Below are 15,541 nucleotides of genomic sequence, written 5' to 3'. Positions count from 1 at the left end.
AGACACATATGATCTATAGTCCCCTTCGTTCAAGGTGGAAACCTTCATGAAGCTGGTCTCAGGGGACTATAAACACAAGTCTTCCTTTGAAGTTCTTCTTAACCGTGATAGCTGTTTGGTTTTGAAAATCTTTGGCAATAAATATTTCTCCTGGGGATTGTTGGCAAAATTTTTGGAACATCTGTATATACGACAAAGGAAGCTTTAAAGAAAATGTGGTCTTATTTATTATCAAATGCATATTTTTAATTACTTTTTATCTCCTCGTGTCAGGTGGGAGGGACACGGCTGGATTAGGTGGCAAAGGTGGGCCATATCGACTGGATGCTGGCCACAGGGTTTACCAAATATCTCAAGCTGAAAAGGATGCTGTTCCTGAGGAGGTTAAGAGAGCTGCTCGAGAGATGGGTGAAAAGGCCTTTAAACAGAGGTAATGTGAAAGTCTTTATTTTCCCTTCCCTTTCCCAGAAGAAAAAGGTGGCTTTTAAAAAGATGGCTAAAAGAATTGTCTTTTCTTAACTGCATTTATCAACTACCTTACGCTGATCGTTATCATTTAACAGAGCTTACGAGCACGTGTTTAACTGGTCTGGACAAGATGTATAGGATGTTTTATTGAATTAAGCCACGCTTTTAAGATGATTGTGTGATTTGGTAGAGTAAAACATAGCTAGGTGGATAAGGAGACTGATCTGAATATTTATCTTTGTAAAAAAGGGATCTACCATGTGAAAGTTAGTTTGAATTTTGATGAATCCAGATTGTATGATGTTAGGAATACATCACCTGACTTTCAAAATGGACCATTGTGAGCGAATTGCTTCTGTTTGTGAGACCCATAGCCAAATGGTGAGATGATTTGAACTGTTGGAGCTCAGCAGAGACTTTCAGAGAAACCACAGATCTCCCCAGCATTAGTGTAATGCGTGGTTACTAATCAACTGTTTCCCAGCCTGTGCACAGAGATTCAGATTTTTTCCACCCGCTGAACTCTCAAGTCAAACTCTGGTACCGGGCATGAAAAAATCAAAGTGTATCGACAGTCATTCCAAATGAGTTTTACATTTCAGCCCAGATCATATAGCAATGTGAGTATCTGCCTGAAAGTAGGGAGTACTAGACACAGATTCAAACATCAGAGCAAATAAAATTAGCAGCGACTTAATCAGCTCACATTTTGTTGCTATTAACAAAGTGGTTCCCAACAGGGGGCAAATCTGGGTGCTGTGAGGAGCAGGTGAGGTTGCCGTTTGCTTCCACTGATGGGTAAATAATTAGGCTGTTAAGCACAGAGCACACACCGTACACGAATCACTGTCTTTAAAAACAGCATTTTATCTATTGCATTCAGGTCAAGTTTCTTTTTTAATCATGTTTTACTAGTAAATTACCTGGAGCATTTAGCATTGCCATCAGAGCATTAGTAATTAATCAAGACAGGGAAAAATGTATAGATTATGTCAGTGCTTTGGAGCAAAAGACCCTGAAAGGCAAAATACCTTTCAATAGTGATTTAATTTACACAAACAACATACAGAATTATAAATTAAAAATAGTCACGTAAGGCTTTGTTTTCAGGGGAAAGGCAGAGCTTGTTTTGTCTTTTTTCCTGGTGATTTAGAGGGGGAGGTAGGTGGGGAGGACTACTTTTAACCCTTTCCACGTCTCCATTCTTCAAAATTGCTTATCGTTTGCTCTGTAGTAGAAACAATCAGTATGTATGGGTTTGGAGACTGTACATCTCTTTGTGTCTGTGCACACAGACACACATGGCATGCTTTGGATGAGTTTCTACCTGCCTGTATGGTGATTTATAGAATTCGTGCTCGGGGAAATTCCTGGAGACTGCTACGTGTTGTGGAAACAACGCAGCTGTGTCCTGTAAAACCTGAGTATTGGTACATGAGATAACAACTCGTGTCCTGCTAAAAGCAGTGAGATGGCATGTACCAGCTGTAAGTGTAGCCTATTCTGAAGCCACATTTGACATGGATTATTATTCTGTACCTTTTGGATAGCTGTGGGAACTAACAGGTTGGGAGGTTGGAGTCCTCAGGCTAAAGAAAAAAAATTAAGGGGGACTGCAAATATCACTGCTTTCTTTATACATGATTATCTGGAAGGGAGGATTTTAATATGAACGCTATTGATTGTTTTCCTGGCTAGATAGTACTGCTAGTGGCAAACATTTTAAATCGCCCTATTTCAGTAGAATGAAATTAGCAACTGCCCTTGAATAGATGCGGTATTTTTCATGGCGTTTCTCTGAACTGTCTTTCACTGTGGATTGATGTAGAGTCATGAAACTGCACGTGAGGGTTTTTTTTTATTTGAAACAAAATGTTTTCATCATTGATGTTAAGATACTGAACTCCGTTGGCAGGATTCATAAAATAAAGTGTGTAGCACTGAAAGTTACCTTTTCCTGCCTCTAATGAATAATAGTTAGCTCTAATGACCATATGCTAAATTCAAAGTAGGAAAAGACATAGTCATACTAAAGACAACAAAGATTTGATGTATGATTTTAATATTATCATTTAAGGGCTAGTCTAAACAGCAGTTCACAAGTATACTGTATGTTCCAGGCGAGTAACTTGTCATGATATTAAAAAAATTGTCATTAAAAATACAACTAGCCTATACGTACTTTACTATCCATATATAGTTCATTCAAAAATCGGTATTTTCAAAGCAGTGTGAGTGAGGTTATGCTGTAATGAAGTGCTTGTTTGAAATGAGCTCTGCACAGATAGGTCAATACGTTTTAGCTCAGGACTGAACCCAGCAACGTGCTGGATACGTGGGCAGATGCACAGTTGCTGCCTCGCTACATGATTCTGCATCATGGAAAATATCGAACAGTGCACAGTCCCAGCATTTCCACCTCTCTCCTGGCTCCTTCTTCAACATTAGACCTCGGTAATTCAATTCCGGTTGTGAGTTTCACCAGTTTAAGAGTATCCACTTAGCTACGATGTTGAGAATAATTATACAGAACTTTAAGTGGCCACAGAAAAAGCTTATATCTGTTTTTTTAAGGTGCAAATGTTGCACACTCTTTGACCTCTGGACAGAATACTGTTCAGTGACATGACTCATTTTTTTGTGAGGGAGCACATTTTCGTTAATGTTTATTTAGAACTTCTTTGTTTCAGGGTTTCATCATTTTATGAAGCACAAAGATAGGTATTTGAGACAGAGTTACTAGTTGTGGATCTTCAAGGACAGATTTTATAGTGTGTCTTTACTTAACCTTTGTGTTAAAGCATGGATCATGATATGTTTAAAATACTCCGACGGTGAAGTAATGAATAGACGCTTATGATCCTTTTATGTACAGATAGCAACACCTGAGCCAATAAAACCTTTAGAATTTCATCACAGTTTTCAGAACATCTGATTTACTTCCCAAACATTAAAGCAGATTAGAAGAGAGACAAAGGATTACTAACTTTAATAAGTTTTAATGTAATGCAATCCCTGTAGACATTGGTGATCACCTGCCTTTTCAAAAATTCACAAAAGCAGCTGCCACTACTTTGATTTGTCTCTTGCATCCGGTTATTACAGTCTGAATTTGTCTGATATCAAGTAAGCTTGTAATTTACATATGTAAATAGATGATATGCATGTTTCCTAAACTGTTCTTAGCTCCCTGTTCTTTGCTTTAGATTGAAAGAGATTCAGATGAGTGAATATGACGCATCAACTTACGAAAGGTTCTCTGGAGCAGTCCGACGTCAAGTTCAGTCACTCCGCATCATCTTAGACAATCTGCAGGTAACCTTAGATTCACTGATAAAGGAATGTGGTGAGCTCGTTACCTGAGGCCCCAAATGATGATCCAAGGGCTGGAGCACCTATGTTATGAGGACAGGCTGAGAGAGCTGGGGTTGTTCAGCCTGGAGAAGAGAAGGCTCCGGGGAGACCTTATAGCAGCCTTCCAGTACCTAAAGGGGGCCTACAGGAAAGATGGGGAGGGACTCTTGATCAGGGAGTGTAGGGATAGGAAGAGGGGTAACGGTTTCAAACTGAAGGAGGGTAGATTTAGATTGGATATTAGGAAGAAATTCTTTACTGTGAGGGTAGTGAGACTCTGGAACAGGTTGCCCAGGGAAGCTGTGGAAGTCCCATCCCTGGAATTGTTCCAGGCCAGGCTGGATGGGGCTTTGAGCAGCCTGGTCTAGTGGGAGGTGTCCCTGCCCATGGCAGGGGGGTTGGAACTAGATGATCTTTAAGGTCCCTTTTAACCCAAACCATTCTATGATTCTAAATACTATCCTGCTAATATCCTGTTAGCATGTGATGATCATACCTTTGAGAGCTAAAAGCAGATTCAGGTTATATCATAGTTAGAAAAAAGTCTCATATTGATATTTCAAAGGCAGTTTTTAAGTGGATGCCAGTGTTCATCTCTACAAGTTACAGTATTTCCATACCACGCCTTACAGAGGTTACTTATTCAGGAGCACAATTTTATGAAAGAAAATACTATATGTTATTAGAAGAATATATAGCGGTGTGTAGATCACAGCCTTTGTCTTTACCCTCCTGTCCAAAAGACTTTTTTAGCTTAGAAGCGCAAATGCTATAGATGTTAAAAGAAACACTCACACCAGGCCATAGCTTTACTGCATATGCAGCTGAAAGCATGACTTTTTCTCAGGTTTGTTTTTAACTCTTGCTACTAAAAATAGATGTACCCCAAATCTAAGTGGAAGCTGACCAAAACCACCAGTTTGCCTGTCTTCTAGTAATTGGTCCTGTGGTTCCAGATTTTGTTAATATTAGTGCTTGTATACGGGGTGAATAAAATAAAAAGGGCATTGTTTCTAGGAGGAATCTGCTAATCTTCAGTGAAAATAAAAGGAAAATAATTTTGCTCCTTATAAGATGTCTCTGATGATAAAAAATATTTCTGTGGAAGGCTACCAACCACTGGTATACACATACCTTAGCCTATTAGTCAGTCACTGTGCTGTGTCTAATCTGTCTCCTTACTTCAGCAATAACACTGAAATATAGAAAGAAATTACTTTGTATGATCAACAGGCTCCTCCTGTGTCAAAAAATCCAATCCTCTGGTGTTGCAAGTAAGAAAGCTAACATTTTTCTTTGCCTTACTTGTATCTGTAAGCCATTGTGACTACGAAAAAACAACAACACAGCAAAAAACAACAACATTACTATAATCACATATCTATACAGAGATCCATTAGCGGGTTTTATTATGAATGTATCAATTCAGAGAGCTCCTCAAATAATGAACATTTAAGATGGTCGTGATTAGGTGATTCATGCACCTAATATGTGTTTCAGTTCAGGACGTAAGCTTTTGGCTTGTAAAGACAGGTTTCAATTGAAAAATTTTAGATATAAATCTCAGTTTTTCCTACATTTATATCTAGGTGCTTTTTTTACTGTGTTTCTAGTAGCCATGCCATTGGAAGCACATTCTCGGGGGGAAGTGAATAAGTGAATCTTCAGTTTAAAGTCTTTTTTTAGAGTGCCTCGTCTATTCCTTGGAGCCAAAATTCTTACATTCAGAGATCACATTAAACATAATCAAAATATAATATCTTTTAGTATAAGGAGACATATCCTGTTGCTTTGGTAAAAAGGTCATTTTAATATCGAGGCAAAGTCTTATAAGCCTCAGTATTTTATGAGACTTTGCTAACTTCCTGGCAAAATCCGTAACAGCTAACCACAGAGCCAGTAAATGGACTTTAAGATGAAAAAACAAACTCACTGTATTTGGAAAAGCTAGCTCATAGAATAAGAGCAATATTGAAAGCGAGTTTTTCGCTTTATAAATTTTATACAGATTTTGGTAGGTTTTTTATTAGAAGATGCACTAGGAAAGTGAAGATAAATGATAACAGGAGTTACTTAGTTGCAAAATGCTTGCTGTTAATTGAGAAGCTCTTTCATGTTTCGTGTTATCTCTTTGAGAAAAAAAAAAATCCATTTGAATTCTTCAGCATGGTGAGTCATTCAACCCTGATGAAGGATTATGCCTCCGTCTCTTCTTGTTTCCGGATAGTCCTATGTACACCATGGGTTCTTCGCTAAAACTGTTTTCTTTCTGTTATCAGTCAGACATTCCTCATTTCTCAAATAACAAGTCAATGGCACAGTCAGTTGCAGTAAACTTTGCAGCTCAGATGTCTGTGTGGTTTGGACTTTGTGAAAATCCCAAATTACCTTCTCAGTAGAGAACGTTTTCGGCTTTTTACAAATGTCTGAGTTCTCTTTGTTTCAAACTCAGTGTGTCCACCTAATGGAAATATATTGTCCATGTTTATTTAACTTGGATTTTCTTTTCAACGTATGCCTTTTTATTGTTAGGTTTGTGGGGGTTTTAAAAAAATCTTCCTTTGATTATATTTTACATTCCAAGAGTGGAGGGGCTGGATTCGGGTCCCGTTGTTGACGGCTCACAAAAACTAGTAGTAGCAGAAAGAGATGCTTGGAATAGGCTGATCCTTGGAAGCGATGCATAAATACAGTCTGAGAATGTCATTTCATTGTTCATTTTACTTTGCATAACTCACTCATCTCTGTCAGATCTTTGAACAACATTAGCAAATGTTATGAGTTGTCGTTTATCTTCTATAGAAGTAGCAAAGCCAGAAGTCCAGGAAATCCCGTCAGTGACGAGCTTTCTTCTCTCTCCTAATGCTGGCCAAAGCCTGAAGAAAGCTTGCTTGTCTGAACTCCAGATTCAAAAGTTTATGGTCAGTCCGTCACTCAGAAAGGCCTTCTTGGATTTTAGATGATTTGCCTTCCAGAAAGTGCTTCTCTTTTTATTGATTATTACAAAGGGAATCTGGGGCACCTGTCCCTGTGGCTTCTGAGCATCATTTAGGCACCTACATTTAAACTGGGCAAACCTGAGCCTGAGTCACCGAGCTTAGTTGGGGGTCTGTCTGATTTAGACCAAGTGGGAACTGTCTGGTCATAGCAGCGAAAATAAAATAGTGGCAGTCGTATAATAAACATGGCTTAGAGAGCTGGCGATGTGAAAAACCCCGTGCCCTGTCAGTAGTAGTTTTCTGATGTCAGCAGGTAAGGGAACATTTGCATAGTGTTATCCCAGGAACAAAGGGCAGTATTTCATACCATCCTATACTGTTACGAATTACGTAATTAAACGTGATCACCTCACATACACAACTTTTTCTGTGGTGTTTACAGACATCACAGTTATATTTTGCAGGATTGTTTGTAAATACGCGCTCGATATCTTTCAGTGAAAAGAGTTACCGCAGTGGTGTGTTGTGATCAGCCATTGCCATGCTGTTAAGATACGGTATCTAGCACATTTTTCTAATTTCAAAAGCAACACACCGAACATATATACAGTATTTTTTCATCAATATGGTTGCAGTATATTGCAATAGTAACGGGTTGTATGCCCTTTCTGGTAAAATATCAAAGCAAGGTGGATATGTAATAGTTCTGTTTTTCTCTTAAAATTCTAAATGCTTTTAAACTTATGTTGCTTTTAAGCTTATGAAAATTACATATTGAAAATGCTTCAAAGCTTTCTGTGTGCATTGTATAACACGTGCTTAAGGGGATTTTTTTTCAGCTTTTATAAAAGGAAATAAATTCTTAGGAATTCTGCAGGGAAGAGGCAGATACTAAATAGTCTAAATAATTTTAGCATTATTTTGGGAAGGGGTGAGGTCAGATTTTGTCAGCATTCTTTCCTATTTTAGGAGAAAATGTCAACTCTGTGTTCCTCCAATAAGATTTCAGCTCAAATACTGGCTTTTGTTGCATAAGCTTCAAAAGTTATTAAATGTTTTTTAACTATGTCCATAGTTAAAAGCAGTTTTCTCCTCACACTGCTGTTCCTGCAACAGCAAATAGCCACAAAGCTATTGTCAATGAAAGCAATAGTGAAACTAGTTGAGAATTTGCTCAGCGAAGCCAAAACTTTATTATCTTCTGTTGTTTGTCCCTCCTGCCTACTGAAAGGGAGCAAATGACAAAAATTTGACAAAACAGCAGCTCTGAAGTATTCCTCTGAAGGAAGTATTAAGGATCTGTATCTGTACAGTGTCTGTAGCGCGAGAATGACTAGGAACGAAGTCATCTCATCTGCATCATCCTGGAAGGTGCATGATTCACTTCAGACTGGCTCTGTTTACTCAACACCATGTTGTCTCCAGGACCGTTTTTTTAATGGTTAGTTGGAGAGTTGTTGAAATTTGCCACAGGTTATCCCACTGTGGTTTTCACAGCAGGAAAACTCCTACAGTGTGACATTTTGGTGGAACACATGGAGGTCACCTGGAATTTGCTGGTATCTTTTTGTGGTATTGCACAACTCTTCAGGCAACAAAAGAATCGATAATCCTATGGAAGAAGGGACTGCAAATTTCATCCCAAGAATATTTAATGGTATTGGAAACTACTAATTGGTGATACAAACAAATTCATAGATGCCCCACTGCCAAAGTGGGTTAAAGCTTAAGTGGACTGAAGCACAACTGACTGAATTCACGACCTAAGAAATCCTTTCCACTTTCCCCTTCTGTGATTTACTAAAAGACTGAGGTTTCTGTGTATTGGCATTATTTTTGCCACCCATTAGGAAGCATCTGTAAAGCTTCTGACACAACCTAACTAAACGAAACTGCAACAAACATGTTTGTTGCAACTATGTTAATTCTACACTTTAAAATGAATTAATCCAAACTTTTTTCCTTCTGCCTTTGTATTCTTTCTGCTCACTTATTTTCGTAATTTTTCATTTTTCAGAAATAGTCCATTAGTCTTGAGTAACTATAGGCAGTAGACAGTAGTCCAGAACTCCTTCTTCCATACACACCAGAAAGAAAAACTCATAAATTTTGACCAAAGCAAAATCAAAGATTCTCTGAGGCTTAATAAGCCATCATCTGACTGCTCAGAGTGCCCGAAATCACAAAGATACATCCTCTCAAATCCCAGGCCTGCAGTTCACTGGGGATTTGAAATGTAACGCTTCCTGCTCATCAGGGAGCAACTGATTTTCATTCCTGAAAACCGATGTTTAAGGCAATTTGTGTCTTGCTGGGTATTTGGTTTTCCTCCAGCTGCTCTGACCAGCAATCTGCTGAGAGTGCAAAAGCACTATATATATATATATATAGATAGATTTAAAATCTTCTTTCCTTGCTGGGCTTGCTGCTAGGATGAGCAACTTCAGCCTGAAGATTTAAGCAGAAATGAAATAGACCATGAAACCCAAATATGCAGACTTTGCTGTCTTTAGATGGATCGTACGTGTTATGAACCATGATGAAGCTATCCTTTGCAAATATTCTTAAATGTGTTGTTTATAATCTTAAGCCATTTGAGTCTTAAATCTCTAGTGCTTGCTTCTATGAATATTTGAGTTCCTGGATTGTCATGCATGTTCATCAAGTCAGGCCGTAGGTAACCAGTGTTCTTTTAAAGAAAATAAAAGAAACATTCAGTGGACTGTCTCGAGTATCATAATTTTCAAGGTTTTTATTTTAAAATATAAATATAGTTTCTTATGGACATTAGTTTAAAAGAAACTACTTACCATTACTACTTAGTTTTACCTTTAAGTCACCCAATTATTTTTTTTCTTGCGCTGCTTGGATGGAGAACTGATAACAAACAGTCAGTCGTGCCTGTCCCTCTGGTTGTATGTATTTCTGATTAAGCTACACAGATTTCCAGCACGTTTACAAGAAGAAAGGTTAACATTTCCACAGTCCACAGTTAAATTCCCATATATGAAATGACTTAAGATAAAATTACAGAGGGAACGTGTTCTTTGTCAATGTTAGTTTTTCTTTCAGAGAAAAGAACAGGACAGCTATGAAAACGTGTTCAGATTTCTTTGATTTATGCCAAAACTATCACATCATTACAAAGAAAATTCATTCGTGTGTCACGTTCAGTATGTCTTTAGAATCACATCACTGAGTGAATTAAGGTTTCTTTTCTGTTGTAGGCCAAGGGTAAAGAAAGACAATGGCTGAGACACCAAGCTGTTGGAGAGCTAGATGACGCCAAAATCATTGATGGGCTGACAGGAGAAAAAGCCATATATAAACGACGGGGAGAACTTGAACCACAAGTGAGTATCCAACAAGTAGCAGGGAAAGGTAGGGAAGTGCTTAACCAATTTGCTGTTTTTGTAGTGGCCGTACAAATATAAGTACAAATATTCAGGGAGTTACCGGGATGAGAAACTCGGAAGAATCTTGGGAAGATTGGGAAGAATCTTGGGAAGTCCCTGAGACAGAGGCAACCACAAGATGGAAGATTTGCTTCACTTCTTATAGTCATACACATATATTTGCTATTTGTCACTCTCAGAGAGAGGATGCTGATCTAGGCGGTCCTTTGTTTTGATCCAGTGCAACAGTTTTTATGTTCTTATTTTATATTTTATTGAGCTGAAGGCAGTTAGCACACAACATTTTGTTTGTTTGTCTAAGAAAAAGGAAAATATTTTCTCACTAACTTAATTTAATTTAATTTTCGATAATAATTACCCTGTGAAATTTAAAAAAAAAAAAAAAGTGCTTTACAAATGTCTTCTCGTTATTCTGTGATATGTGAAGAATTTCAGCTTCCACAGGTATTTGGATTTACGAAAATAAAAATTACAATCGGAAAAAAGCCATTAAGATGCAGTAAAGTTGTCCATTCTGTGTTTCAATTCAGCCTTTCCTTAGGAGACATTATAGTTAGGCCTGTGTGAGTCAGCAGCAGAGAAACCACTTGAATCAGACCAACAAAACCTGGCCAAAACTGGTGGGGCTAGTCCGTAATATTTAACAGTAATGCTTAATGACAGATTGCAGTTTTTAACTGCACTAGGATTTTTTTTTTTTTTCAAATAGCTGAGTACAACATCTTTTTGCACATCAGCTACCCACATCTGATGAATCCCTGGTATTATTTTTTTATGCTACTTGGTCCTGATGTCTGTTGCTTTGAACAGATTGTGGAATTTGGCATGGCCTGTGTGAAAGATCAATAAGGGAAAAGTGACTAGATCTTCATTTCTCATTTTTTTCCAAAATGTATTTACTCAATGTGTCAGTTTTAGGGCTTTGTAAAAATAGTTCAATTAGAAAAAAAGAAAGGGGGGGGGGCACCTTTAAGTTTTGCATAAAACCCAAAAGAAATGCAGGATTTAATGGGCCCTCGCCCTTCCTTTTTTTTTGGGAGGACAGTGATGCCACAGTCTATTAAGAGAATAATTAAAAGAACAAAGCACACAAATGCTTGCAGCCCTTTACAGGTAAAAGAAACGTTTTGGTTATTTGTTTTTAATGTAACTGGGTTTTTTGCCAGATCATCTTTAATAGCCTTATACTTGAATCCAGACTCATTGCACACTAAATAAAACACCTCCCTTGAATGTACTGTGCCAGAAATTGTTAAAACAGATGGGGATTGTTTTCAGGAAGAAATAATGATTTCAGCATCAGAATGAAGAAGAAACTACTAGTTAATCAGAACAAGATTTCAAACATTTTTGGAACGTTATTAACCTCATCAGACAAGTTTTTACAGTCTTATACGGGTCCCTGTTAGTACCGTAAGCCAAGGAAAAGCATTTCCATTATGAGCCTTGGCAGAAAGAGTGAATGTGAGAGTCTGTTCACTGAAATAAAATGTTAAGAATCAAAACTGAGACAGAAAAAGTATTTTCCTGACAAGCATGTGTGGAATTTTTCAAGGTATTTTGTTTCCAGTCATTGAAGGCGAGGGGAAAGAATGAATTGAGGTATCTGTCAAGTAACTGGTTTGAAACAGTTAGAAAAAAGGTTAAAATGGTTTTGTTCTTTTTTAAAAAAATAATCGGCGTTTGCTGGGTAAAAGTTTCTTGCTTCGCAGAGTGCATTGGGTTGTCTTTCTGAAATGTTTTATCATTACGGATGTTTAGCTTTCCCATTTATATTGTTTGGGGTTTTTTTTCTCCTGTGTTTCCCTGTCAGCCTGGGAGCCCCCAGCAGAAACCTAAACGCTTGCGCCTGGTGGTGGATGTATCCGGTAGCATGTACCGCTTTAACGGGGTGGATGGACGGCTGGAACGCTCCATGGAGGCTGTCTGCATGGTCATGGAAGCTTTTGAGAATTATGAGCACAAATTCAAGGTAATTACAGCTGGGCTAGGAGCGCTGTGGTTATTGCACAGGCCGTGCGCAGCAGTGGAAAAAGTGTTTCAGCAATCAGTCCAGCCAAAGAACGTTATTCATTCCCACAAGGAAATATAGACATTAATCTATTTCTAGCAACCTGAAAAATAATACTAGTGAATGGATAAGAAACATTACAGGCTTCAGCAGTGGAGAATTCAATCTAAGACTTTTAAGACTTTGAGTGAGTGAAATTTGCTGCCTTTTTCTGTATTTATCTGTTTGTTTCTTTGGGCAGAAATGCTTAAACCTACAGAACACAAGTAAATATGAGCTTCAAGACATGCAAAGATGCCCTGCCTTTCCATCTGCCCAGAGTACAGACAGGAGTACTTTGTCTCAGGAAAAGACCAAACTTTATCCCTTACTTGTGTTCTCTTACATTTACCTGAAAGCAAGAAAATAATTTCTTGTACTGAAAGGTATTAGGTTCCAAATGTTATTTAGTGGTAGCCTGCAAAGGAAATGGAAACAAATTTTATACTGTTTTTTGTCTCAGTAAGCCTAAAGTCTAGGGTATGTTTCTTTAACCTTAAAAAAGAGAGTAATGGCCAGTCTCAAGTTAATTCTTGACAGATTCAGTGTTTAATGGAAGAATAAAGTTGTCCGATGCTTTTACCGAAGAGCATCTCAAACGTTAAGACTTAAAATACATCTGAACAAAATGTAAAATCTCCTAAACAAAATTAATAGAAAACTTAGGCCAGGTCAATTCAGCCAGGTCTGCTCCACGTTGTTCCTCCAACAGCGTAATCCTACAGATTTCTGTTCTTTCATAGAATCTCCTGTACAAAATCAAACCAGGCCATATGGAGGCATGTGCTTCTAGAATGTCTTCTAAAGTACAATCATTCAGACTTCCATTTGTCAGGGAAAAGGCTATAAAAGGAGACAGGCATTATGTTTTAGCCTGTTTTTCTAAGGAAACAAGGGGTGTGCTACCATAATGCTTTCTCCCCCTTAAACAGAGCATGTTGCACAATTTCAATCAAATTAGAAACCGTGGGTTTGTTCCCAAAGACACTAAATTCCTGCAAATGTCATGAAAACAGGCCAGGTAGAGAGTGATGCTCTGTATTCCTGATGGAGAAAAATGCTGTAACCATAACCTTAGACCTTGGCCCAGAGAAGCCATGTGGAAACTCGACTGTAATTAATGGGAAATGAGGGGTTTATTTGCTCAGCTGCTCATGTATCTCCTGCTCACTGATAATAGAAAAGTCAATTACATATATTAACAGGGGCAGTGTAATTATACAACACAATTTGTGTATATTTGGTAAATCAGACATACCTGAGCAACACACATATTACTACAGCCAAATGCAGGATCAAGCACACAAGAAGATGAAACAGAAGTTGTGGACACAAGGATAAACATGATATACTGGGGTATAGTCAACATGGCTTTTGTAAAGGGAAGTAATACGTTCTGAAGAGTCTCCATGTATGTGACAAGCAGGGTTGGTTGATAGTCTCCTTAGCCAAAACCATTTCACCAAGTCCCTCACCAGAGGCTCGTGAAGAAATGATACTATGGGGATAAAAGGGAGAGCCTTCAGATAAATGAACTACTGCTAAAAATATAGAAAACAGACTAAGTGGTCATTTTTTAGAGTGAAGAAGTGAAGGAAGGTCACTGGTGTTGGGATTTGGACCAGAGCCCGTATTGTTATGTTGTTCTATATATTCATAAATGATCTGTAAAAAGGGATGGATAGTGAGGTGACAAAAGTTGCTAGTTGTATGAAGTTGTTTGGGAAAACAAAAGGGAAATCCAGCTGCAAAAAGCTGGAGAATCATAAAATCATAGCATGGTTAGAGTTGGAAGGGACCTTAAAGATCATCTAGTTCCAACCCCCCTGCCATGGGCAGGGACACCGCCCACTAGACCAGGCTGCTCAAAGCCCCATCCAGCCTGACCTTGAACACCTCCAGGGATGGGGCATCCACAGCTTCTCTGGGCAACCTGTTCCAGTGCCTCACCACCCTCACAGTAAAGAATTTCTTCCTAATACCTAATCTAGATTTCCCCTCTTTCAGTTTAAAACTGTTACCCCTTGTCCTATCACTACGCTCCCTGACAAAGAGTCCCTCCCCATCTCACCTATAGGCCCCCTTTAGGTACTGGAAGGGTGCTATAAGGTCTCTTTGGAGCCTTCTCTTGTGCAGGCTGAACAACCCTAACTCTCTCAGCCTGTCCTCATAGCATAGGTGCTCCAGCCCTCTGATCATCTTCGTGGCCCTCCTCTGGAGAAGGACGTGGCCATAAATGGTGACTGGGAAATAAAATGGCAGATGGTGTCCAGTGCTGCTAAATGGAAAGTGCTGCAGATGGAAGAAAGCAATTTTGATTTAAAATACTCAGTAAGGAAGTCTCAGCTATCCATTAGTGCTTTCTCTCAGCTATATATCAGTGCTCAACAAAGGCATTTTGTAATTATGTTGTATGGTTCTTTGAACACTCGGTGCCCACCAGCTGTCAAAAAGGCTAATTGAATGTTAGAAGCTATTAACAAAAGAACAGAGAATAAAGCACAAAGCATCAGAATGTTGCTGTAAACCTCCATAGTACATTCATATCAGGAATAATGTGTGCAACTTTGGTCCCCCATTTCACAAAAATTCTTGTAGAGCTGAAAAAGAAGAGAGGGTGACAAAGATTACAAAGGGTATGGAAGTGTCCAGGTATGAGTAGTGGCTAAGTAGGCAAGAACTACTCAGTTTGGAGGAGATAAAAATCAAGGAGCTGATAAAATCTTGACTAAAATGGAAATAATGACACGGGGACAATTGTTCATTCTGTTCTACTACAGCCATTCTGCTCTTGTTATGAATAATGGATTATTTTACATTTATACAGCAGAGGACAGTGCTTTAGAAAGTGATAACTCTGAAAATAGATGTAGTGCAGTGGTAGATGGGCCCCTCATTACAAGAAAGACATTGAGGTGCTGGAGCGTGTCCAAAGAAGGGCAGTGAAACTGGGGAAGGGTCTAGAGCACAAGTCCTATGAGGAGCAGCTGAGGGAGCTGGGGTTGTTCAGCTTGGAGAAAAGGAGGCTGAGGGGAGACCTTATCACTCTCTACAACTACCGGAAAGTAGGTCATAGCGAGGTGGGGGTCAGTCTCTTCTCCCAAGTAACAGGCGATAGGACAAGAGGAAACAGCCTCAAGTTGCACCAGGGGAGGTTTAGGTCAGATATTAGGAAAAATTTCTTCCCCAAAAGGGTTGTCAAGCATTGGAACAGGCTGCCCAGGGAAGTGGTTGAGTCACCATCCCTAGAGGTATTTAAAAGATGTGTAGACGTGATGCTTAGGCACATGGTTTAGTGGTGGACTTGGTAGTGT

General features: G+C 38.8%; 1 protein-coding gene across 2 annotated transcripts in view; it reads left to right on the top strand.

Moving 5' to 3' along the window:
• The window catches only part of VWA8 (von Willebrand factor A domain containing 8), a 196,166-nt gene that overhangs the window by 166,426 nt on the left and 14,199 nt on the right, over window positions 1–15,541 (top strand). For both annotated transcript variants that reach the window (XM_074564766.1, XM_074564775.1), the window contains 4 exons: window positions 274–430; window positions 3,675–3,783; window positions 9,989–10,114; window positions 11,991–12,149. In XM_074564766.1, the coding sequence (XP_074420867.1) occupies window positions 274–430; window positions 3,675–3,783; window positions 9,989–10,114; window positions 11,991–12,149 (551 nt within the window). The remainder of the gene's footprint in view (window positions 1–273; window positions 431–3,674; window positions 3,784–9,988; window positions 10,115–11,990; window positions 12,150–15,541) is intronic.

This window comes from Larus michahellis, chromosome 1 (genome assembly GCF_964199755.1).
Source record: "Larus michahellis chromosome 1, bLarMic1.1, whole genome shotgun sequence".
NCBI lineage: Eukaryota > Metazoa > Chordata > Aves > Charadriiformes > Laridae > Larus > Larus michahellis.
The sequence above is the reverse complement of the archived record's forward strand: the minus strand, read 5'-3'. Positions and strand labels throughout refer to the sequence as shown.